At 37.5% G+C, this 26,824-nt stretch overlaps 1 protein-coding gene across 1 annotated transcript in view; it reads left to right on the top strand.

Moving 5' to 3' along the window:
* The window catches only part of REEP3 (receptor accessory protein 3), an 82,827-nt gene that overhangs the window by 28,107 nt on the left and 27,896 nt on the right, over nt 1-26,824 (top strand). Inside the window, exon 2 of the mRNA XM_079793553.1 lies at nt 10,045-10,117. Within this exon, the coding sequence (XP_079649679.1) occupies nt 10,045-10,117 (73 nt within the window). The remainder of the gene's footprint in view (nt 1-10,044; nt 10,118-26,824) is intronic.

The following is a 26,824-nucleotide window of genomic DNA, read 5'->3' as shown; positions in this document are numbered from 1 at the left end:
ATGGATTGATTTCTTAGTTTTATCTTAGCTTTCCTTCTAGAGTAGAAAATAGAAGCTCTGGAGTAAATTTAGAAGTTTAGTTCTGACAACATGAAAATTTCAAGCTTCATAGCTCCTGATGACTATAATTAAAAAATGTATGAAGTCTTTCAAAGGAATTTTACTGTCTTTTTCTCTCCTTGGCAGTTTAAACTTGTATCATTGGTTATAGATTTCAGGATTTGGGTTTGTCTCGTGGGTTTGACTTTTTATTTCTGCATGTAATTTTCATATTTTTCTTCCCCCCCCCCCCCCCAATCCTCACTCGAGGATATGTTTTTTATTGATTTGGGGGTGGGAGGGCTGCCTCCTATTCAAGCCTCGACCAGGGAACAAACCTGCAACCAAGGTATGTGCCCTGACGGGGAATCAAACCCACAACCTTTTGGTGTATGGGGTGATGCTCCAACCAACTGAGCCACCTGGCCAGGGCTTCATTTTTACTTTATTTTTTAGGACACTTAACTGTTATTTTACTAAATGGGAATTCTCTGTTAGCTGAGATTCTTAGCAACAGATCTCTTTTTCTTGAAATTTGTATGAGACAAAGGTTACATAATATATTAGCAGTAATCATGCATGGACTTTTGCTACATAATGGCTTGTTTATCCAGTGGCATAATGACTCATGTAGGAATAATATATATGGGTACATTGGTTATCACTGCACTAGTTGTAATCATTTGGCCTTATACAGAGTAAGGCAGAAAATTCATTTCAAAGATTTGTTAAATTTTATAACTTGAATTTATGTAACTCTTTCTCTTTTCCCTATGATCTCTTACATTTATTTTAGTGTCTAAGTAAGGATAGAGTTTAGCAAAAGTCATTTCATTTTCACTTTACTTTTAAAAATTTAATTAGAGTGAAACAACCTTACCGTACTGACAGCATATTGCTTAATTATGATCCGTTTTAATAATAATAAACAAGGTAAGCATAACATTGTCACACCGTAAGTTTGTTGAAGATGCAGAAATCAGAAATTCAAATTCTGGAGCTTCACTTCCAAAGATTCTCATTCCCAGTTGATTCTTATAGACATACAGGTTTGTGAGCTACTGAACCATTTGTAGAGGATGCTTTCCAAATAGTTCTCAAGGGCTTAGGATTCCTCAGAGGATTCTATAATCAGTGAAATTCACTTCTCTAAGGACAACTTAATTTCATTTATCTCTCATTAATTTGCGTTTGTCTCTTATTGAGATTTCTAAGAAAGATTTCCTCTGAATGAAAAATATTGCTTTGGAAAAAAGTCAGAAAACTATTATTAGATTATTTCTAGGATTCCTTGTTATTTAAGATTCTAAATATATTTTTAAAAATTCATTAGAGTCTGTTAGTTTACAGATCTAATAGTCATACAGAATTGAAATATGATACAGGACAGAAAAATTTTGCCCTCATTGTCTTTTTTTTTTTAATCTTGCTTAAAGCCCTTTATAAACTTGGTTGCCATAGTAGCCTGCCTTTTTTATTTCACTAAATTCTGTGCATTCCCTCTGCATATAGTGTTTCATAGTTTCCCTCAGCTAAAAATACAAATAGGCAGTGTGTACCCGTAATGCTTAACAACTGGAGGAAAGGGGACTGATTCATAGATAGCATTTGCTAATATCCATGACGTAATTACTCCATACAATAAGCCTATTTCAAGCTACCAATGTGATGTCACTTAATGTGGAGCTGGGAAGAGATACACACAGCATACTTGGTATTTATACAGATAGCTATAAACAACTTTAAGAGCATGGCAAATAGTAAAATAATTAGAAATAAAATAATTAGGAAATGATGAGGTTTTGAATATTTGCTGTTTTTATATTGCTGTTTTCTTTATTTAAATTATTTTACTGTAAGATATCCAAGAAACTATTTCATGCTTATCTTTGCAGAAATAGATTGTTTCCAAAAGGGAGAAGACTTTTACTTTGCATTTTCTGCCTTATTCTGTTGTGTAAATTAATCAACCTATGTTTAATTTATGAGCAACAACAACAAGTGGTATTAAAGAAGCAGCTCTCTTAGTGATCTTGATGTGTTGCAAAGTTGGAGAACCGCTGGTGGTTCTCAGTTACAGCTGCCTCAACTAAAAAAATGTTTTTCTTGGTTCTCTGAGAGCTTAGAGCTGAATTTTGTGCTTGATTGCAGTGACTACATGACTACTACATTTTAACTATTTATGCCCTGTCATGTTCTTTCAAATTATTTGAGAAACTGTTTGCAAAATGTGTGTGCTAAAATATTTTTTAAAAGAAATTTAAGACTAGAAAAAATAGCAATGAAAGTAAAAAATCAAACTCTAGTGACTACAAGGGTAAATATGCCAACCTTAAGGCCCATCATAGTTGATATAGTTGAACACAGATTTTGCCTTTGAGCTTCCTGGCAATCCGAGAGAAGGGCACTGTTTTCTCAAAGAAAGCAAAGCTTTCCATTGTACTAAATTCCAAAGTAAATCTCACACATGGAAGTTTATATAATATAGTAATTAATAAATAATAACACAAGAATAAACTCTGTTTCACATACTCACAGCTGTAAACCTAGTTTTACCCACCCCTGTATGGAAGTGCTTAATGTCGTGCCTAGTATAAAATGTGATAAATAGTTGTCGTTATTAGTAATCATAGAAAGATTGTTCATCATAGCATTAAAATAATAATTATACAGGAAATTATTTGATTGACTTTCATCTCTAAGCAGCAATATTACACTGTGTAGTTGTTAAATGATGTTCTTAGAGAATATTTTAAGATACCAAAAAAATGCTCATGATGTAACATTTAATAAAAGGACAGGATAAAAATCTATATACTTAAATTATGTTATGAAATATTATATTTTGAAAATAGTATCTTTATGTTTTTAAATGTTTTAGAAACATTTTCTAAGATAAAACTGGAAAAGATAATACCAAAATGTTAAGAATTGACTCACTGTTAGTAATTCTTAAAACTTAGGTGATAGGTATAGGGGGATTTATTATATAAATATTATTCTATTTCTACCTATTTTTATTTTTCATAATACATTTTTAAAGGAATGACAAAAATAGATAAAGAAATTTAAATTTCTGTAATGAATACTTTATAAATTGTTTAAATGTAAATTAACTTTTGATCAGTTATGTTATTAAGCTATCACTAATGCTTTTTTAAGGGTTTTTAAGCATTTGAGAGAATGACATATCAAACTTGTGAAAAGTTTGATAAAAATTATAACAAATATATGTAAATGTGTGGAATAACCTTTAACAAAAAAGATAGATGGTACAGTCAGTAATGGAATTAGTAGTGAGTTTTATCCTTTTTATACTTCTCTACATCTAAAAATTATACAGTAAGCTGTAATCAATTTTTTATGAAATTATGCTGATAACTTTTATGATTAAATGACCTTATTCTAGTATTGAGAGCACTCTTGATAGTTGCTTCTGAGATTTGCCTTTAGACATGCTATTTATTATTCTCTAAAACAGTTTTGGTGAAGGATGCATTGTGTTTGAACATCTGTCCAGAAAATAGCTAATTCCTTGAAAAGTGTTACAAGGACCATTTCCACTACTGCATTCCCATAAATTTTATTTCCTTTTTAAAGCAGTGTAAATTTTCAGTGTAGCCAATGTTCATATAGGCAACTTTATCTTAATGGAAGGGAAGGGTGTCAAGAATATTTTGGCAGAGTTCTCCTTCATTAGGCAAAAATAAGACTAAAAGGAAATGATTATTTCTTTCTGCCTCTATAACTGAAGCAATATTCTAATTTATAGGTGAATTTTATTTGTAGCAAATAAATCCCTTTATAATCCTTAAGTTTATCTTGTAGGTGGCCTTCTAAAATAAACTTTATTTGATTTTATACACTGTGCTCACACTTTGGCTTTATGCCTGACCTCCCAGGTTGCAAACATCTACAGTAGGACCAAATATTTTAAAAAATAAGCTAGAAAAAAAAACTAAAATATTACAGATGTTGAATAATAAATTACTCAGTAACATTCACAATGGAGCAGTAATAAATTTTAATATTAATAGTGGGGGTCCATAAAATGGTCCTGCTATTCACTAAGACATTTAATCTTTCCCACATTCCAAATGAAATACATTATTGTTTTCTACTCTTACAAAAGATAGGTGTTAGGGATATTGTGTTTATTCATTTGACTGGTTCTAATCAATACAGGGGTTAAAAAATAAAGGCAAACCACATGTATGCATAGTATCAACTAGCACCAAATCCTTACTATATATAAAAAAATTATCTATTTTAGAAGTCAGTTATGTCCTTAAAAAATACATCAATCTAAAATAGAATATGCTAAAGGCAAAATGACTAATTCTGACAAATTTTAAAGTTCAGAAAAAATGTAACTTAGAAGTCTATGGAGATGGAGTATTGGGTTGGGGGTTGGGGGAGGGGTGGAAGAAGATGGAAGAAAAAAAAAGCAGAGGAGGAAAGATAAGGAGGGTGGGAGGCATTGCAGGCAAGGAGCATACATTCCAGGACTGAAATAAAAATATAAGAGAATATTGAGGAAACCATGTTGGCTTAGATGGTTTATATAAATAGTGGTTTTCACATTATGTTCTGATGACCACCCCCCTTCCCACCCCACCTCCACACACACACATAAACGGGCTCATCGGCAAGAGGGTGAGAAAGCCAGCTACTCAAGTCCTTAAAGCAAGGCAGCGTTGCAGGTATATTAGGAAGATTGATCTCACGTGGAGCCAGAGTCATGTGTTGGGAAACTAGTCAGTAAGTCGGAGGAGATGACATGACCCTAAATGTATTATTAGCCACTGGTTTGAAACTCAAAGAGAATGGCTAGATGCATGAACATTCACCCAGGAAAACCAATAGGACTGGGTTACTGATTGGATGGATGTCATAGCAGGGAAAAGAGGAGCCCAAAAGCCATCCAGTGATAGAAAGGAAGAATCTCGGCTTGATTTTAAAATCAGTGGTACTAGTGTATATGGGAATATGGAAGATAATATGTTAATTGTATCCAAATTCTAAAGGAAATACAAAGTGGATTGAAATTATTAACATAAATATGTAAACTGTAACTATGATGGCTAACTATGGGACTCACCTGTGGCAGCAGTGAGGATGAACACATAGCAGGAGCTCTGTTCTTGTTCACACCTTGTTTTCTTAGAAGTCACTAAGCTGGAAAGCCTCTGCGCCTTGTGGGGGGCTGCCTCTGTGTTAAATTGAAAAGCCTTAGGCCCTGTGGCTCAGCTAAAAATCCCATTATCCAGAATCTGGGGATTGGCTTCTGGTGAAGCAGATTCAGAGGGTAGTATTGTTAGGTAAAGCAGAGACTGTTACTGATATGGCTGCCAGTTGGTAAGAGTAAAATCCCCAGCAGGAGAAGACTTGGTATACATTTGACCTGGTAGCATCAGCCCAAAACAAAGGGTTCAGCTTTGTGAGGGATGAGAAAGTTACCAGGGATTTACTGCCCCTCACCAAAATAAAATAAATAAACTTGTAAACAACTAATAATTTGAGATGTAGGTATACATTTGCTCTCAGTATAAGAAAGACTTATTTAATGTAAACGTAAACACTTATTTCATATAAGAGTTCGTAAGTATACAATATGTGTTATGGGCTGAACTGTGCGTCCTTGTCCCCCCAAATTCATGTTAAACTCCTAATCCTCATTAGGTCAGAATGTGACTAGAGATCAGTTATTTAAAGGAGCAATTAAGTTAAAATTAGGTCCTTAGAGTGGGCCTTAATCCAATATGACTGGTATTCTTACAAGAGGAAGAGATTTGGACACACAGAGACCAAGAGATGACCATGTGAGGACACAGCGAGAAAATAGCCATTTGCAGTCCAAGGAGAGAGGCCTCAGAAGAAACAACACCTTGATCTTGGACTTCTAGCCTCCAGAATTATGAGAAAATAAATATCAACCTGTGGTATTTTATTATGGCAGCCCTAGCAAACATGATATAATTATACTTCAGGAAACCTCATAAACAAAATCAAAAGATATAGTAACCTAGAAAAATGTTGGTTAACATATAAGATAGACAGAGAAGGGCCTAGAATCAATTATGCTCCACTAATAGTGAACATATCAAGCACCCAAATCTTGGTCTTAAATACCATCTTCCAATAAAAGAAACCGAGGACTCTTGGAGAAATAGCTGATTCTAGGAGTGAGGCAGGAAGTACACAGTGGGAGCCTAGTACATCATGTAGTGCCAGAAAGGAACAAATTGCTTAAAAAACAAAACAACAAAAACAACCCTCACAATTATAGAGCTGTGTTAGAGGGACATAGGAACCAGCTAAAGATTTCACAATGTTCAAAGCTTTGAGCAACAAAATTAAGTATTATTGGAATAGAAACCAAGTGTAAAATAAACACATGAGTTCATAGTGATACAAATAAATCATTGAATAAATAAATCACGAGGGGGAGTATAGACAAATCTCCAGTGTAGAAGAATTCCAAATAATTTATATAGATCCTGCACCCTCAAGGTGGAGCATAACTCCCCATTGAAGTGTGGCCTGTGCATAGTGACTTCCTTCTAAAAGTACAGCATGGCAAAGGGGGAGGGGGAGTAGCTTTGCAGCGCCAAATCCAACAAGCACTACTCAGCCTAGTGGTCAAGGTTAACAAGAAGAGTGATAAGTCATGTTGATAGCATGTGTCCTTGATATACTACAGGAAGCGGTGCTTTACCTCTGTGGTCTTCCTCCCCTCAACCCATACCTCAGACTAATCATGAGGAAAACATCAGACAGATTCCAGTAGAGGGGCCTCCTACAATTAACTTGACCAATACTCCTTGAGGCTGTCAAAGGTCATTTCCCAAGAAAACTCTGAGAAACTGTTACAGCCAAGAAGAGCTAAAGAAAAAGGGGACATATGTGATATTTTCAACAATAAAGATTTTTTTAAAAAAAAGAAGAATAGCTAAGGAGGCAAGAAACAGTTTAATATGCAATTCTGAGTGGGATCCCTGGACAGAAAAAAAGGGTACTAGGTAAAAACTAAGGAAATCTGAGTAAAGTATGAACTTCATTCAGTTAATAAATATTAATATTGGTTTTTAATTATGACCATACTAATTCAAGATGTTAATAATAGGGGAAACTTGGTGCAAGGTATATGGGAACTATGTAATCTTCCCAGCTTTTCTATAAAACTTAAAACTATTTGAAAATAAACAATTCTCTTTAAAAATAGTCCAAAAACCACAAGTAGACAACAGGATATCACATACCCCAGGAATCAAAAAGCCAGTAAACACTTGGAAGAAATTCATACTTACTGGTGTTCAGAAATGCACATTAAAACATATATGAAATTATTTTATTTAGCTGGCAAACTTGTTTTGTGTGATAGTTGACAATATGTAGGAATGTAAAGTGAACTGCCTCTCTGGAGGACATTTTGGGAATAGGTTAAAGTGTGTGTATTTGAAGCAACAACATCACAACCAGGAAGTGGACATCAATATACACAGACATGTTTTTCCACAGTATTATGTGCAATAGCCAAAACCTGGAGATTAACCAAATGCTGATAAATGTAGGATCCTATCTAATAACAGAGTAATATGCAAATTGACTGTCACTCCAACACACAAGATGGCCAGCAAGGGAAGGCAGTTGTGGGCGATCAGGCCAGCAGGAGAGGGCAGTTGAGAGGGACCAGGCCTGCAAGGGAGGGCAGTTGGGGGGGACCAGGCCAGCAGAGGAGGGAAGTTGGGGGAACCAGGCCTGCAGGGGAGGGCAGTTAGGGGTGACCAGGCCTGCAGGGGAGGGCAGTTAGGGGTGACCAGGCTGGCAGGGGAACAGTTAGGCATCAATCAGGCACATCCCTCAAGGGGTCCCAGATTGGAGAGGGTGCAGGCTGGGCTGAGGGACACACACACACACACACACACCCCGTGCACGAATTTCATTCACCGGGCCTCTAGTTGTTTAAATAAACAATGGGAATCTCAATGTAGAATGTAATGATGAATACAGTAGAATATTTAAAGACAAAAAGTTCCATGAGGTAACATGTGAAAATGCCTCTTATAAACCATATATATTCTGTCATGCCATTTCTGTGTCTGTTCTTTCATTATATGTATACTAGAGGCCCAGTGCACAGATTTGTGCACATTGAAAGGAAATTAATTAGAAGAAATATTTTAATATCGCTATTCACCCTTTCTCTATAATAGAAGTGTCAACCAAATTCACGATCGACAATGACAGATCGAAACACACATGTAATTGGCGCCAGCGAGAGCTTTATATGTATCGTGCATGCATGAGTCAACTTAACCTTTTATGTATATAGATAAATTTGCTTAATTAGACCTGCTTTCTGATGTAGCTTTTCCAGCCCTGTGAAGCAGCCCAACTTCTCTTTCAGGTAATTGTCAGCAACACAGCAGTAAATATCAACATGAAGCAGATTATTATTGTAGATCATGATCACGCAGGGAGAACAAAGGGTAAAATATTTAACTGCAGCAGTGTTTGACTATATTCTGTGCAGTGAGAAAACCTGAAGTCATTTTCAAGGTCCACCATTTCTTATTTTCAGTCAGGTCAAATTTCTAAACTTTCTAAATCTCCGTTTTCCAGCTAATGAAAAGAAAATAGGATTCTACCGAGTCTCCTATCTACCTACTCCAGGACTTCTGTAAGGATCAAATGAGACGAAGCACGTGAAAATGTTTCACAGACATTTGGTTAAAGTGTAAAATGTTTGTACCTGGCTAGAAAGCAAGTTGTGTTCCTGGGCTGAAGAAACTCCAAGGAGGCTAGTCACTAGGAAGAGGAAGCTGGGCGTCATTACCTGGTGCTCACAGTGACCATTTCCAGGCTGGGCTGGGCTGGGCTGTGGGCTGCATTTTGCACCATGGGGTCTTGGCAGCATTGGCTGTAATTTGGTGAGGTGTCGCTCTGGGGTGGTGGCGGAGCCTGTGTCCCACTTGGGTGAAGCTGAGTGTTGGTTTGTGGGCACCAGGTTTGTGGTGCTGGCCAGTGCGCGTCACGGCAGCTCCTGCATTGAGCTTCTGCCCCCTGGTGGTCAGTGTGCATCATAGCGACTGGTGAGACAGTCGGAGGGACACTTAGCACATTAGCCTTTTATGTATATAGATATGTACACATCTCTTGGATCTGAGATTTGGTGAAATAATCTTAACAGAAGGCATTAAAATAAGTCCTGTTTGTGATTTAGTAATTTTATAAATGCTTAAAGAGAGTTATTTTAGTGCATATTGTAATAAATATGTTAAGTATTGTTTCCAAACACTGTCATTATAATTAGAAGTGAAGGGTCACTTTTTCATTGTCACAAATTGTGTGTGTGTATGTGTGTTATTTTTAAAGTATACTACACATATAAAAGTAGGATTTTGCAAACACTAAAGTTCTGTCTATGATTATCTCTGACTAGTAGGGTTGGAACAATGTTTTCTTTTTTCTTTCCATTTTCTGCATTTTCCAAATGTTCTTGAAAGAACCACAGAATATTTTTTTGATAAAAAAATGTTTTGGCTTTGGCCTGTGTGGCTTGTTTGGTTGTGCATCATCCCTGGCACCAAAAGGTTGCTGGTTTGGTTCCCAGTCAGGGCACATGCTCAGGTTTCGGGCTTGATGCCTGGTAGGGGGCATACAGGGTACAGGTGATCGATGTTTCTATCTCTCCCTTCCTTTCTTTCTGAAAATCAATAAAAATATTCAAGAAAAGAAAAAAAATGGTTTAAATGGCGATGTTTAAAAAATCTTTTTTTCCGTGAAACTGTATCTGGAAATATTAAAATCACTTTTTGTTGTTGTTTCTTAAAAGTCTATATTTCTTTTGCATTTCTGAGTAATTTAGTTTATACACAAGTTTGCTTTCATACACATATACACTGTCATGTGTTTTCCATGTACTTTCTACTTTTTTGTTGATATTTTCATGAGCTGTTGAAAGCATTGTTTGATTAGTCTTCTCATACTTTTTACTTGTAGGTTGGTGTTTGGAATGCTGTATCCTGCATATTATTCATACAAAGCTGTGAAATCAAAAAATGTGAAGGAATATGTAAGTATAGTTTTATGAGTGATTAATTTTATTTTAATGTATCCATTATATACAAGACTAGAAAAATTGTTATTATTTTAGAAACGGCTGGCATAATGTTTTGGGTTAAAAATGTGATATAAATGTGGAGTACTGAAAATTAGTCTGTTTTTAAACTAATTTTCAGTAGAATTCTAAAGTAGGGTATAAAAAATAGTGCACTGTCAATTGGCATTTAAATAAATCTGATTCCCAAATGAATAATTGCATGTCTCTTACTCACTTAGTCTGTAAGTTCCAATATAATTAAGCGGTTGGGGGTTGTCTATTTTTTTAGCCTTATAAATGTATAGGTACACTGAGAATACTAGTATATTTCTTCAGCCTCAAACCTTTTCCTTCTTTCATAGGTGTTCTGTTACTTCCTAATTGATTTAAAAATGCAGATACCTTATCATTACTGACAATTGTAATCACCAATTTGTATTCTGAATATTTTATATTAATGGAATCATATGTGACCTTTTTGTGTCTGGCTTCTTTCACTTAGCCTGTTTTCAAGATTCATCCACATTACAGCATGCATGTATTAGTATTTTATTCCTTTTATGGCTGAATGATATTCCACTGTATGCATATACAACATTGTTTCTCCATTCATCCATTGATGGACATCTGGATTATTTTTACCTTTTATCTATTATGAATAGTGTCACTACTAAGCTCTTACATTTATATAAATTCCCTACCAATTTCAAAATTAACTCAAATTCATTTTCTTACAGTAGGTCAGAAATCTGAAATGGATCAACAGGGCTGCATTCCTCCTGGAGGCTCTAGTGGAAAATCTGTTTACTTACCTTTTCAAGCTTCTACAGGCTGCCCACATTCTTTGGCTTAAGGCTCTATTCCTCCATCTTCAAAGTGAGAAACGTTGAGCTGAGACCTCACACTGTGACTCTCTGGTTCTCTCTTCTGCCTCCCTTTTCCACTTATAAAGACTCTGGTGATTACAGTGGGCTCACCTGAGTAATCTAAGATCCTATCCCCAACTCAAGGTCAGCTGATTAGCAACCTGAATTCCATCAGCAACTGAATTCTCCTTTACGTGTAACCTATCATATTCACACATTTCAGGGTCGGATGTGGACCTTTTGAGGGAGGGAGATATTATTCTTCAGACCACGATATTTCACTGGTCCTCACTACAACTCTATAAAGTAGGCAGGAAAATATTCCAATATTATAGGCTCAGAGCAGTGAATTAACTTTCCCAGGGTCACCTGGATCATTAAAGAAGGAATGGATATCTTCTGTTTCTAATATTTTATTCTTTCTTTTCTACCATGCTACCTTTAGAAAATTAGGTGAGGATCCTAGCTTCACAAAAAAAGTTGAAATAGCTTTCACAGCCAGTCAGTGAATGTGCTTCTGATTAATTCCACAGCAAGTCTTCAGGGGCCACAACCAAATGAGTATTTTCCAAGAAGGGCAATGAGGCAGCTTAACCAGTTCTAGAGCAGGACCCATAAGCAACTAAATGAAATATTATCAAAATGGTTGAAAATGAAATTGGAAGTCTTTGAAAGTTCTGTAAAGTCTTGGCAGTTCTTTAAGTATTTCCAACCTAAAGTTATTTCTGGCAAAAATTTTCTTGCTGAGTTTCACCTAAACTTAGTTATCCAATTTAACCTTCAATTACAACAGTTTTAACAGCAGTCTGTTCTCATAAAGTTTTCCTGTATGGTGATCCCCATCCAAATTTGCTTTGTCTTATCATTTTTTAGCAAAATTAACCTTCTTAAAATTTCCCTATTTTATTTTTAACTAGAGGCCCGGTGCACGAAATTTATGCACTGGGGGTGGGGGCGGTTCCCCAGCCTGGCCTGTGCCCTCTCACAGTGCGGGAGCTGTGCAATCAATCTCCCCAAAGAGGTAGGCCCCACCCACCCATCCAGGGCTCCTCAACGGATTGCCCCAAAGAGGTAGGCTGGAGCCGGGGATCCCACCTCCGCACTACGCACACAGCATCAAGTCCCGCCCACCTGTGTGCGCCTTGCCGCGCACGCAGCCCCATCCACCCGTGTGCGCCCGTTGTGCATGCAGCCTCCTGGTGATGGATTGTGACGGCGTGATGACCACATAGGCTTTATTATTAGTACAGATAGCCTCTTATACTATCTGTTATTATGTTATTTATTTGGTTTTGTTTGTCTTCCCCACCATAGCGAGTTTTGTTGTTTTGTTAATTGCTATAGTTCCCTACCTAGAACAGTGCGTGGTATATGGTAGGCACTCAATATTTTTTGAATGAATGAATAAATAAGAAAAGGAATAAGAGTAGACTTTTAAGTCTATATCAAACACTAAATTGTGTTTACAAGAGCATGTATACTTCTTAAGTAGATTGGTCTAGTTTCTCAGCTTTGCTGCTGGGGTAAGGAGTATACATTCTAGTCCCACTTATCCCAAAGCCCTCTTTCTTTGAGGTATTTGGTTATTAACCTAAATTACACTGATATCTGCTTCAAAATTATTTTCAGAAAGTGACATTTTTTATTAATTTACTTTTTCCCACCGTAACTACTACCATTCCCTGTAATCCTTCAAATAGTAGATTGCACCTGATAAAACAGATGGCTGTGTTCAAATCAAAACACATGGAAAGTGCTGTATATTTTGGCAACCTTCCTTTCTTCCTTTGCCTATTTTTAAAAGAGAGCTTTCCTAGGATATAATTTCCTGTATAGTGTGGCTGATATGGCCTACTTAAAGTCTTTCAGTCTTGCAGTAATTGAAATGTAAACTTACTGAAGAATTAGTATGGTTTTGCAAATTTTTTCAAGCTTATACCATTTCGTGACTTGAAAATAGTGTGTTTACTTCCAAGTGGTGTGTAATTGCTGTAGCTTTTCTAGGAAACCAGTGTTTTTATTCTAAGAATGTTGAAGAAAGTGGCAATGAAAAGATTGTCTAACAGTACATAAAAATCAAAATCAGACATTTGGTCCTGAGATTTACTGTGAGCAAGAACAAAGAGCAGGGAAAACTTGGGAGATTACTCCTTTAAAGGGCTAGAAATGGCCCTCTAAAACCCTATTGACTTGGGTTTTGAAAGTGACCTAATTTTTGGCTGAGTATTTGGGTGATATGAAAATGAACAAACATACCACAAACTGGTTCTTATCAATTGTTAAAATCTGAAGTTGCTTACTAGTTTTAGGGTGGAGAAAAAAACACACTGAAGAACTTCTCTTTATTGTCAAAAAGTGTTCCTTAGGAATCTTTTCATATTTGGAATTAAAAATATTCACTTGGTTCAAGGATTGTAATAATGTAGGTATTGTAAGGATTAACCCACTGATTAAGGTGGAATTTAAAATATTTTTTTTGAAAATTGGTTTTGTCAGGCAACATACTTATCTGTTAATTTTCCATTCAGATATTCTTAGTTTTTATTTTTTTATTTTTTTATATATATTTTTTAAATATATTTTATTGATTTTTTACAGAGAGGAAGGGAGAGGGATAGAGGGTTAGAAACATCGATGAAAGAGAAACATCGATCAGCTGCCTCCTGCACACCTCCCACTGAGGATGTGCTCGAAACCAAGGTACATGCCCTTGACCGGAATCGAACCTGGGACCTTTCAGTCCAAAGGCTGACGCTCTATCCATTGAGCCAAACTGGTTAGGGCCTTAGTTTTTATTTTTATTAAGGTTGTATTTCTTTATAATTTTAAAATCAAAAATTTTTCAAGGCTTATTATGAAAAACAGCAGTTTCCTACCCTCTCCTCATCTCCAGTGACAACTACTTCCAACTCTTTTATCCGATTCCTTTAGTGTATGTATTCCCATATCTAATTAACATGCTTATACTTTTGCTATTTCTTAATTTTTCACATGTACATCATCAGTTGCCTTCCTTCTAATAAAGATGACTTAGTAGTTGCTACGTTCTGGTGGGGGCTCTAAGTATTCAATTTATAAGCTTTTACTTAGTTCCTATTAGCCCTACTCTAAACTGCTAGAGATTTGCAAATCCAGAGAACCTTTGATTCACTCTTTCCAGAGAATAAGCCTCAGAGTTGGGCTGCAGGAAAGAGGGGTACCATCAGGCAGCGAAAATAGGAGGGCATCTAGCGGCCTACCTGCTCCTTAAGCAGACTGACAGCCATCTTTTTCTTTTTTCTTATTCTTCTTCTTCTTCTTTTTTTTTTTTTTTTTCCTGACAGCCATTCTTTCTATTTTTTGCCCTTTTTGGCCAAGAGTTGTGCCACCAATTCTTGAGCCTTTTTGGGGGAGTTTTGCAGTCTAAGTTAGGTTTGCAGTTTTTCCCACTATTGGCTAATATTCAGTTTTCTCAGGCCTCCTAGATCATTTACTGCTCATCCATTTCCTTCCTAGCTCCACAAATTTGATGTTCTCTTCTATATCCTTCTGAACGTGGGTCTTTTAAAAATATCAGTTTACTGTTGTTTTCATGAGATTTGTGGTGGGGATGCAATTAAATGTGTATATTCAGTCTACCGTCTTCATCCAGATTTCCAAATTGACTTTGTTAGTGGGATACTTTGGTTGAATTATTATGTGATACCAAGTAAGACTTATTTTATCATTAACATTGATTTTAAATAAGAGATAGGTTTAATGGTAATTTATATCATTTTTCAATCTTTGACAATAATTTCAAATTTTCATTTTAGCTGACAAACAATGAATACATGTGTATCTTGTCTTGAGTTATAGTTGTTTGTAAATCAGGTTTTGATAAAAATCACAATTTTCACTTTGAGCAGTAAATAAAATTACTTGGAACAGTTCATTATCCTTTAATGAAGTAAATAAATGTCCTTATATTTACTTAAAGTAGGTGATGAATATTCTTTGTAAGCTTAATTTTTGATGTGTCAGGTTTACTTATTTTATATGTAATACATATCAGTATGTAACTTAGCTGCTGAAATAATTGATAGTGTTGTTATTATCAAGTGAGATACTCTACCTTATGTTTTCTAAACACAATTTCTTCATGACCATCTCAGGATCATTAGTTACAGTGGATCCACTTTAGAAAACAAGTGTTAAACTTGAATAAGGTTGTAGAATTGGGGAGCTTTAAAGGAATGCCCAACACAGTTTCTTCTATAATTTTAGCATGTGAATTAGCGTACCCCTTTACCTTTATGAAGTAAATTGAAAGCATCCTCACAACTTTCATGCCAAGATGTAGCTGACCAACCACAGCTGTCTTGTCCTTTTCTAGCTTCCAAGGCAAGTACTTTGGAAAACAGACATAAAGGAAAAAAAAATTCTCACGGTAACATTTAAACCTATGAGGCTAAGTCAGGCATTTGCTAACATCTAGGAAAAATTTTACCAACTATCGTGCCAATGGAAATAGATTTTTAAAAAACAGGGACAGAAACCGTTGTTTCCATGAAAGGAAATGTTGTTAAGTAATAAATTGGAGGGAGGCCTAGCCACCTCCACCCTAATCCCTAGTGATGGAACAGCTTAAAATCATAAAAGCTACAGCAACCGAAGAAAAACTCAACCGCCACCACCCTCCCCGCAGGAAGAGCTGTGTTCAGAGGCAGCCAGTGTTCTGCCTCCCCCTAATCTGTTCAGAAATAACCACAAACTCACACTACTTTGAAGAAAACCCCCAATAAGTTCCAAAAGGGAGAAATAATAATTGAATACAAGAAAAAATATAAAAATGTAATACCAGATGAATTAAAATATTAAAATGGTAGTGATACGTTTAGATTAGATTCTTGAATATGAATCTAATATTGATTAGATTCTTGGATATGATAGATTTATAAGCCTTTATTTTGAAAAGGAAGTGAAAAATGAAACATTAAACTCGCAAAGCAAGAAAAATATCAAAATTAAAGGAATTTGTAAAGAAAAGTAGGCTGAATAAAAAGGTAGAGATAAAAATATAAACAAAATTGGGAGAATTACAGTATCTAAGAGGTGTTCCCCTTGAACACGTCTAATAAGTTAAACACTGGAAATAGCTGAGATAGAGAGAAGAGTAGAAAAAAGGTCTGACAAAACGTGAAACAAGAGAGGGGTTAAGCAAACAATGGTAAATTTGACATTAAATACTAGACTACCTAATTTTTTTATTTAAAAATAGAATGTTTTATAATAATAAAAGGCATAGCAGATCTTTTTCCTTTTTGGCTAAAGGTTACATTATTCATGCAGGAAAATCTTCTCTTTTACACAATCCAGGATCTACCTTTGGAATGTTCAGCTACATACATCATCTTTCCACTATGTAATTTTAGAAATATAATGCTTTACCAGCTACAGCTGTAATAATCAGATTGTCAGCCATATTGCCATCACACTACGAAAGGGCCCCCTAAAAATATAAAAGCTAGGGCTGTTCCTGAAGATTTTAGCTAAATAAGAAAACTAAAATCTTTCCCAAAACCTCATGTAATTTTTAAAAGCTCATGAGATGTTACTTCAGAAATGTAATAGAATTGCAAGAAGGTGAAGTTCTTTTTTAAAGCTATAAAATATTTAAAATATATTGAATTATATAAATATATGAAATGTTGTCTTGCTGTTGGCTATCAGAATATAGATTGATTCTTAAAAAAACAAAAAACACCACAAATCCAACTACTAGTAAAATGAAAAGTTATTTTCAAAAGGTTTTGAAAACTCAGAAATAGATTAAGTCTAGTGGTTTCATTTTAAAATATTACTTTAACCTCCAAAGGTTTCCAACAGCCATCTTTTAAATGAAGACCTAACACTTCGGTTTTATTGTTATATCCTTCTTGAGAAGATTGGCAAAATAAATTATGGACGCCAACTGGGGAAGTTTTTGTTATTAACCGTGTTTGAATATAACATCAGCCTAGTAATCACCCTTCTTACCTTCTCTCTGTAGGAGGCAGATTTAGACTTGCTCTTAGGGAACAGTCTAAGGGCACTTCCTCCTTGGGAAGGGAGAGAGGGTAGACGTCAGGGACCGTCCTCATGGAACTTCCTCCAGGTGGAAGAGCCTGAAGGCTTCCCTTTCCTGAGTAGTTAGCTCCAAGCTTTTGTCTGCTCGATTGCTAGACATAAACGGTGCCTCTGAAAACTGGACTAAAGGCCCAGCTTCTGTCTTTTTAGCTTTTAGTTTGGGTGGAGTTTTGTTTGTTTGTTTTGTTTTAATGATGATGTGCCTAAACGGTGTTTTGAAAATAAGGGTGCATTTTAACTTTTTACACTTAACAAATTACCACACAAAACTGAGTTCATCATCTTTTCTCCAAACTCAAGCCTCTTCTGACGTTCCCTTTATGAATGATCCCACCTTTCTCTGCCTGATGCCACCAGAACGTGCATAGAGTAGCCTCCCACTGCAGTGTTCCTCTCACTTTAAGGGGCATAGAAATGCCCCTGAGATTTGTTAAAATGCAGATTCTGATTTAGTTGGCATGGCCTGGGTTTGAGATTTTGCATTTCTAACAAGCTCCCAGGTGATGCCAGTGCTGCTGGTCTATAGACCACAGTTCAAGTAAGTAGCAAGACTTTTGTTGTGCATGTTCTCAACGGTGGTTACACATCAAAAACTCATGGAGCTTTGAACCCCCCTCACTGCCCTCTCTCTGCACATTGTGATGATGGGGCCTAGGAATCTATATAAATTTTTTTAATCCCCAAGTAATTCTTAGCAAAAATCAAGGTGAAAATCATTAACGGGTATCCTATTTTATTGTGAAAAGTGTAATGACCACCACATTGTGCTTTTTAAATATAAGTTTATGTATGCAGATGGACTTCATCCTAGTTTTCCCTGTTGTAGGGCTGGCCATATCCTAAGTTCTGCTTCAGTGAAGTTTCTCTTGAGAATCATCCATCTTGCTTTCTGCGTCTCTCTCCAGCCTTTGTTCTCCTCCCTGTGTTTACCCAGGGCCTTCATGCTGTCCTGCACTCTGGCACTCGGCCAGCCCTTCCTTACCCCAAGTGTCCTGTGTTCCATCACTCGCCTCTCTGCACTCACCCCAATGTGAACCTCAGTTCTCTATGTGAGCTTGACTGCACATGCTTTTGAAGGAAAATAATTTAGTAACACAGGCTCATTCCAATCATGACAGTGATTGATTCCTCCTATAGTTATTTCCTACTAATCTTTGCTTCTCAAGAAGGCTATGTTTTATCATGTGGTTTATAAAGGCTGGTTCTTACTATCTGAATGATTATTGCATATTTAAATATGCTACAACTTGTACATAGAGAGTGGTATCTGAGCTAGAGAATGAAATTTTTCATTTACTATGTTAGTCATATAACCTTGTCAGTCACCTGGAGAAAGGAGCATACCTTTTAAAAGGCGAAAGATTTATGTGATCTGAAGAGAAACCAGAGTATGAGGAGCGTACCTTTTAGTGACTAGGTTGGTTCACTTGTGAAAATAGCAAGATGGAATTGACTATGTCATGATAGATTGGGCACAGGAGGATCTTGGTGCCTAAGAAGTGGTTCCAGCCCTGGTGAATACCTCAAGTAGGCAACATAATGGGCCAAGACTTTGTGAACACTAAGGGAAAAAAGAAGGTAGGATGACAGTTTAGCATGGAAACTTGGATGACCACTAGGATGTCCATTTAGCCCAGTTTAGTTCTTTCTATCAGGGTAGGCGCTTTATCATGCTAACATCTGGAGAAATGCTATGTGGTATTATTATGAAAAGGGACCTGTGCCTCTTATATTTATTATCCCCTGTAAATCAATAGGACTTTAAACAATATAAAAAGTGAACTTCCGGGAATATATATGAAGAAACCCAAAACACTAATTTGAAAGAATATATGCACCCCTATGTTCATTACAGCAATATTTACAATAGCCAAGATTTGGAAGCAGCCCAACTGCCCATCAGTAGATGAGTGGATAAAAAAGCTGTGATACATTTACACAATAGAATACTCCTCATCCATAAAAATAGAAGGAACTCTTACTTTTTGCAACAGCATGGACGAACCTGAAGAGTATTATGCTAAGTAAAATAAGTCAGTCCAAAACCAGTACCGATACAGAGAACAGACTGACAGCTTTCAGAGGGGAGGGGTGTTAGGGGCTGGGTGAAAAAGGTGAAGGGATTAAGCAAAGAAAAAAGAACTCATAGACATAGACAACAGTATGGTAGTTACCAGAGGAAAAAGGGGTGGAGGGGCCAGTAGAAGAAGGTATAATGGTGATGGAGAAAGACTTGACTTGGGGTGGTGAACACATGATACAATGTACAGATGATGATGATGCATTATAGAATTGTACACCTGAAACCTACATAATTTTATTAACCAGTGTCACCCCAATAAATTCAATAAAAATTAATTTTAGGAAAATGTGAATTCTCAGCCAGCATGGATGGAGAGAGTTATTTTGGATGGAGAAGTCATTCCTTCCTAAATTCTGCTCCTGGCAACTATGCCCATAAGCAGTTCCTGTGTTTTACACTGCCTTTTCAACACTTTTTAAAAAATTAATTATCTTCTAGATTTTAAACATTTTTGCACCTTTTCCTTCTCTCAAGTTCCTCAAACTACCAAGGTTGAGGTGAGATACATGGGGCTTCTGTGATTTGAGGGCACTGGGGAAGACCAAGGCAATATTATGACCATATTTCTGGTTACAATCTGCCCCATTGTAAGACCAAGTACATCTATGTTATGTGAGGCTTTCTTCAAAACAGCAGGCTCTTCTGGGAGGTCTTTGGCAGTGGTACCTGGAAACTGCAGGTAAACCATGTTGCTGTGAGTTTAGTATCTGAAAATTAACTCCCAAGTTGCTGAGTCCTGAGGAGCTGGAGAAAGTGGAGGCATTCTTAAATGGGCCATGGGGGAAGAAGTTCCCCAAAGTTGAAGAAGCCCAAATCAATCGCAGCCTCACATATTCACCCCCAACACATGCCCCATCTTTAAAAAATAAAAAAACAAAAAGCTGTTTTCAGCCATGGTCTCTCTTCACTTTGAATTGAACTTCAACTAGCTTATTTTCAAGCATGCTTCTAACTTGGCACAGCCCTGGGAAAAATCCCATAGCTGAACCATCTGGGTTCGATAAAAGAGGGAGTTTTTCTTTTTGATTTCTCACATTTTGTTCCTTTTTGTTTTTAATGGGGGAAATCATTATGAAGTAACCAAATTATTGCATAATGTTAATGAAATAGGAGAAATCTTTTCAACTCTACTATTTCTAAAAAAAAATTCTATATTAGAAGGTCTCTCTGTGGTCTCCAAAACATGGTGTAGAATAAATGTTTGGGGTGAGTTGACTTGAGTGAATAACTCATAATGGTCAAAAAATAAAGTTCTCTTTGGGTGGTCTGAAATTCATCAGTGTTTATTTCTTTTGAGACTCAGCAAAGATTTTTTTCCCAGTAAAGCATATTTTAGCATTTTATCCTCTGGATTTACTTAGTGTGGTTATAATTGAAATCATTATGCATATGTAATTTTTCTTTTTTTCTTAGAGACCAACATTAATTGCTTTATGATTCCAAGAGTCTGAAATTAAGAGATGTTGGAAAGTTGTTGAAAACAACTGTAACAAAATAGGCTATTTTATGTTATGAACTGCTGTTTGCAGTCCAGAGTTACTTGTTTGAATCTTAAAACTAAGAAACTTTTAAGTAAAAGTCTGTTTGTTTAACCAAACTCGGGGTACTAGGTCCTGAGAATGTGATGATAAACAAGACAATTTCAGCCCCTATGGGTTGTTATAGTCAAATAGCAGAGGCAGATGTTATGTAAACCATTACACAGATATGTTGCAATAGAAAGTACAGTGCACAAAGCATATACATGACCTGTGGAAGGCATTCCTTTAGAACTGAAGATAGTTCATTCATACAAGGCAAATGAATAGTCCTATATAATAAAACTCTAATATGCAAATCAACCGAATGGCAGAATGACCGGTCGCTATGACATGCACTGACCCCCAGAGGCTAGATGCTCAATGCAGGAGCTGCCCCCTGGTGGTCAGTGCGCTCCCATAGTGGGAGTGCTGCTCAGCCAGAAGCCGCGCTCACTGCTGGTGAGCATAGCAGCAGTGGCAGGAACCTCTCCCACCGCCTGGACTGCAAGAGGGATCCTGGACTGTGAGACGGTACAGGCCGGGCCGAGGAACACCCGCCCCCCCCTCCAGTGCATGAATTTCGTGCAGCGGGCCTCTAGTCCTATCTAATAATAGAGTAACATGTAAATTACCATCACTCCGCTACGCCCACGATTGGGCGGCGGGAGGCTGGGGGGCGGGACTCGGGGTGGCCTATCCGGCCATTGAGAGGCATGGATCCGCTGCCACTGAGGGGGGCTACCCTGCTGTTGAGAGGCGCAGATCAGCGGCCCCCCTCAGCGGCCGTGGACCATCAAAAGCGTGGGAGCTGGGTGCCTGTCTGCTCTGGCACCAGCAACAGGCACCCAGCTCCACTGCGAAAAGCGAAAGCGTGTAGGGGACCCTACACGTGCATGATTCAATCATGCACTGGGCCTCTAGTATATAATAAAATAGCAGTTATATGTTGGGTCAAACATTGTTACTCTTAGTCTTTTTGGTCTTCTTTTATTAATTCCAACCATGAAAGCTTCTTGTAGGGATGCCTTCACACCAGGATTTATGATGATTTCCTGTCCAAGGGCTTTGTTTATAATAAGCCCTAAGTAATATTTATCAAATTAACATATCCCATAATTTTTATTTTCACCATACAAGTATCATTTAGTAGTTATGTCACTTAACATATATGGTTGTTGATATTGCTGTTATAATATCACACTAGTCATAGCATAGAAAGAATAAGTTTTATAAAGATACAATTTAAGAAAAATATTTTTTAATTACTATGCCACTGCTGCTAGTATCTATAGCTACATGTCTCCCACCAGAACATGTTAGTCTCCTTCCTATATATTTGGGGCCTATGCATTGCTCTCAGTTTCTGTTATGGAAATCCTAAAGATTGTTTTATAGTTGTAGTTAACTTTTGTTTGCTTTATTTGTTTGTCCTGGGAATCTAAATCAGTTTCATAAAAATTGTCTAAGAATGTGAATCATGGAACCTGTTTTGTTAAAAAAAATGTTAAAAGATCATGAAATGAGGCCAATTTTTCTCTTGGCATATGGGTAGGTAAATGCATACCTATTAAATGGAGCATGGTCTTTTGATAGTAAATTTAGCCTATGGGTATATTCATTTTACAGCATTCACTCAGGCTTAAAATATCCTCTAATTCCTTTGAGAGAGTAAAGCTAAGAACACCATCACATGACTGTCTGGGTTTCTGAAATGCTAAGGCTTTATGAAAGCCTTATGGATTTTGAGTAATAATAAAACAAGTGCTGGCTTGTTAAGTAAGATAATCTCTTCTATGCACTATATAACCTAGAATGTAATTTTAGATACTATGGTTTTACATCACAGATGACTCCATAATCATCAAAAGAACTTGCCTAATTGTAAGAGTGTATTTTCTTAGGAAATAAGTTAATTTGGGTATTTAAATGATTTTAAGATTCCATTTGAGGAATCTTTTATTTATATTAAATTAATGCATTTATCACATTTCTCTAGTCATGAAAAATATAGTGGGTAAAGTATTCCAAGATTGAAATATGACAACCATTGCACTGTAACCACTTTCAAAAGACATTTATTACCAAGTAGGAAAAATGGAAATTACAGTATTGCTTGTAAGTTAGCCCAATTCATTAATTCTTCTAATATTTTTTAGTATCTGTTTTGTGCCAGGTACCTACTAGGCATTAGGTATGCTCTTGGGAAAGAAAACAAAGTAAGCAAAATAGGCCATCAAACAACTTTTTAATATAGTTTTCACATCAACTTTTATGCACTTCAGTCTTTGGCTATCTCAGTCTCCTACCCAGGTTATATTTAATTTAAACTTCATGCATATTTCTAGCAAGTTTATAATTTATCTGATTTCTTGGCCTATCAAAAGTGGAAGGGGATCACTACTAAAGTCATACATACTGACAACACAGCTGATGACTAACATTCACACAGAATAAGTCACATTTGCCAATGGGTCACAATAAAAATTCAAAATAGTATTTCTCTGGCTCTGCTCCAATCTACTACATGAGAACATCCATCCTTCCTATCCTTCAGTTTCTTCCCAAATCCTTCTGGGAGTCCCTTGTGAGTATCTTGCACAGACTTTCATAAAATGGTAGTCCTCCTCTTCACTTGCAGATCATTGTAATATCACCCATCACCACTAACCAGGGCACTGGCTCTGCCACAGATGGCAGCCATGGCACTGTGACTGATACCTACCTAATTCTGGAACTATTATTCCCATGGACTTGCTCTGGGGTAGGGTAAGCTGCTAAAATTATAATATACAACAAAAATGCAGTGGTGAAAGAAATATAGAATTGTATTTTTTTCCTCACGTAACAGTCCAGCTTGGATGTTCATTTCAGCAAGGAATTCTCAGTAGCCATTTAAACCTGGGGCTCTGTCCACCTTTAACATGTAGCTCCCCCGGCTGCTCTGCTCCGTGCCCTCCCAGCCAGCAGAAAGGAGGGAACTAACCTGTGGGCGAGGTCCTCCCACTTCTCAAAAGCCTTGGTTCACAGTCTGTTGGTAAGAACTGGACACAGGACCCCACCTGCCTGCAAAGGGGGACTGAGAAGTACTGGCTCTGGCTGGGCCACTTCCCAGCCACAACTCTGTTATCGTTATGCCTTTTTATGGACAACAAGCCATCACCTCTGATGCTTTCTTGTTTCACTGTCCTAGACCTTTCATTGTGGCCCCCTATCTCTAACACCCAGAGCAGCTGAGAGCTTCCTCAGCCACATGCTTTATTCCATCTGTACCCTCGGCAGTTCCCTTTCCATCTGTATAGACAATTTTTCTAAACCCGTGGTCGGCAAACTGCGGCTCGCGAGCCACATGCGGCTCTTTGGCCCCTTGATTGTGGCTCTTCCACAAAATACCACAGCCTGGGCGAGTCTATTTTGAAGAAGTGGCATTAGAAGAAGTTTAAGTTTAAAAAATTTGGCTCTCAAAAGAAATTTCCATCGTTGTACTGTTGATATTTGGCTCTGTTGACTAATGAGTTTGCCAACCACTGTTCTAAACCTTTACTGCTCTCCTTAAATCCAATCACCCCCAGCTTTAAAAGATGGCCTGCCCTCCTAAAAATGACCTCTATGTTTACTAGTGCATAGTACTAGTAAACATAGAGGTCATCAGCTATGACCACTTCAATCCTCTCATCAACACAGCCACTCTTTCCTCTCCTTTTGTCCCAAGGAAGATGCATCCCTGCTTCTTTCTTGAGCCCACTCTTCTTCCTAATCTTTCTTAGCCTCATCTTGGATCTGGTTTCATTAAGGATTTCTGCTTTCTCATAATTTCAGTCTATCTCCATGGTAAAATGCGCCATCCTTGAGGGTGCAAACATGCTTTCATTTTTGTCTCAGGCTACTTAGTATTTCCCCTTCCTTTTTTCTCTTTAAACCAGATCTCTTAAAATACTAGTTTAGGCTTACCCATCATGTCTTCACCTCCTGTCTGCTGTCTAACCTTTTGCACTCCCAACAAAAAAGAGCACACTAAGCTATGTGCAGGCCCATATTCAGTCAACAGTTCATCAACAGATATTTCTTGAGCCCCTTCTGTGCCGGGCACAGGAGCGTCAGCAGTGCACAAAATAAGGCCTTTGCCCTCTTGGGGTTTACATTCTGGTAGGGGAAGGTGGGGAGGGGCAGTAGATATTTGTTAGATGTGTCTATGATATATATGCTAAAGAGAAAAATCAATCAGGGAGTTAGGAGGATACAGATATTTTAAGCAGAGTGGTCAGGAAAGGCATCTCTGATAATTATTTGCGCAGGGACCTGAAGCAAGTGAGGAAGCTCTTCGTATGAGGAAGAGTATTTCAGGCAAGGAAACAGCATGTACTGAGGCTCTGCGGCAGGAGCATATCCACACGTGCCCAAAGGACAGGAAAAGGGCCACTGTGCCTGGAGATGAACAGGGGAAGGAGTAGGAGTGCCAGGCGAGACCAGAGAGGCAGCGGGTGCAGGATCCAGAGGACCTTCTAGGCTGTGATGAAGGTTCCTGATGGGGGCCATGGGAGGGATTTGAACCAGAGGAATGACATGATTTGGCTTGTGTTTTAAGGAGATAACTGACTGCTCTATGCAAAATAGACCCAAAGAAGCAGAGTGTTCAGCTATGGGAATCATCCAGACAGGAGATTATGGTCATCTGGGCTGGGAGGTATCTGTGGAAGTGATGATAAGTGACTCCATTCTGGGAATGTTTCTAAGAGCTGACAGGCTGAGTAGTGCTGGAACCTTCCGTCCTTCCAGTGGAGTTTCCTCGCCACACTCCACATTCTTTTCCTTCCTTATGTCCCAAGAAGCTGACCCATACAGACTGCATTAGCTCTGGCTTCCCTTTGGGTTTGCCCATGAGAGACAGAAGACAGGGTGAACCCGAGGTCTGAGTATTGTTCTCCCCACTTCCTGCCCCCACTGGTTGGCTGTGTCTTGACCTGAGGCTGCAGTCCTTCCCTACAGTGACCCTGTCTGGACTCCTGGAAACCTTTCCCACTCCTCCCTCCGTCACACCTCGGGGTGATGGTAGTTCCTGCTGTTGCTAGCTCAAGAGTACACCACTATCCTGTATTGATTTTCCTCTGCCTTGTGCACAACTTATAAATAGTCCTTTTAGTAAGCTTTCCTTAATTTCTTGTGACCTTGACTCATACTGGAGCTAGAGCATCTAATGTGAAAATAACAACTTTTTTTTTTTTGGGGGGGGGGTCACAGTCTTCACTCATTTTTCTCCCCAATAAAATGTTAAATTCTTGAGGACAAAAGTTGTCATATTCCTATTTCTGTTACCATGACAGGTAGGGTTTGCTGCAGTTTTGTCAATGAATGTTATAATACAGTGAAGCCTCTTGAGTCCTTAAGAATTGCTAAATTATGCTTGATATGAAAGATTAAAAGTAGGTTGCGTGTGTGTGTGTGTGTGTGTGTGTGTGTGTGTGTGTGTGTGTCTATCTTAGTGTTTATATGTATAAGTTTCACCTTATTGGATAATTCAATTCAATTCCCTAGGATCAAAGAGACTTTTAAGAAAAAGTTGAGTACCGCTTTCTTATTAATCATTGTTCTTGCAAAACTATCTAAACAACACTTTGTTGATTTTACCAATTGGTGTTTTTTTTAATATATTTTATTGATTTTTCACAGAGAGAAAGGGAGAGGGATAGAGAGCTAGAAACATCGATGAGAGAGATACATCGACCAGCTGCCTCCTGCACACCCCCCACCGGGGATGTGCCCGCAACCAATATACATGCCCTTGACCGGAATTGAACCTGGGACCTTTCAGTCCGCAGACCGCAGACTGACGCTCTATCCACTGAGCCAAACTGGTTTCGGCTTACCAATTGTTTTTGAACTGGAAGAAATACTATTTGTTCACAGATTTTTCAAGAACATAAATTTTTACCAATAAAGATGATGCCAGTAACCTTTTTCCAGTAACTTGAAAGGGGGATGGTGATTTATTAGTTACCTATTAAGTGACTTTTATATGCATGACATTTTAATAGCACTTATTCCCATTATATTTGATTGCATACATTTACAAGATTATCAGTGTGATTGTTTTCCTACCAATTTTTTTTGTTTTAATACTGCATTTTGT

The sequence above is a fragment of the Cnephaeus nilssonii genome (genome assembly GCF_951640355.1).
Source record: "Cnephaeus nilssonii genome assembly, chromosome: 16".
Lineage (NCBI taxonomy): Eukaryota > Metazoa > Chordata > Mammalia > Chiroptera > Vespertilionidae > Cnephaeus > Cnephaeus nilssonii.
This window is presented reverse-complemented; position numbering and strand designations above follow the sequence as displayed.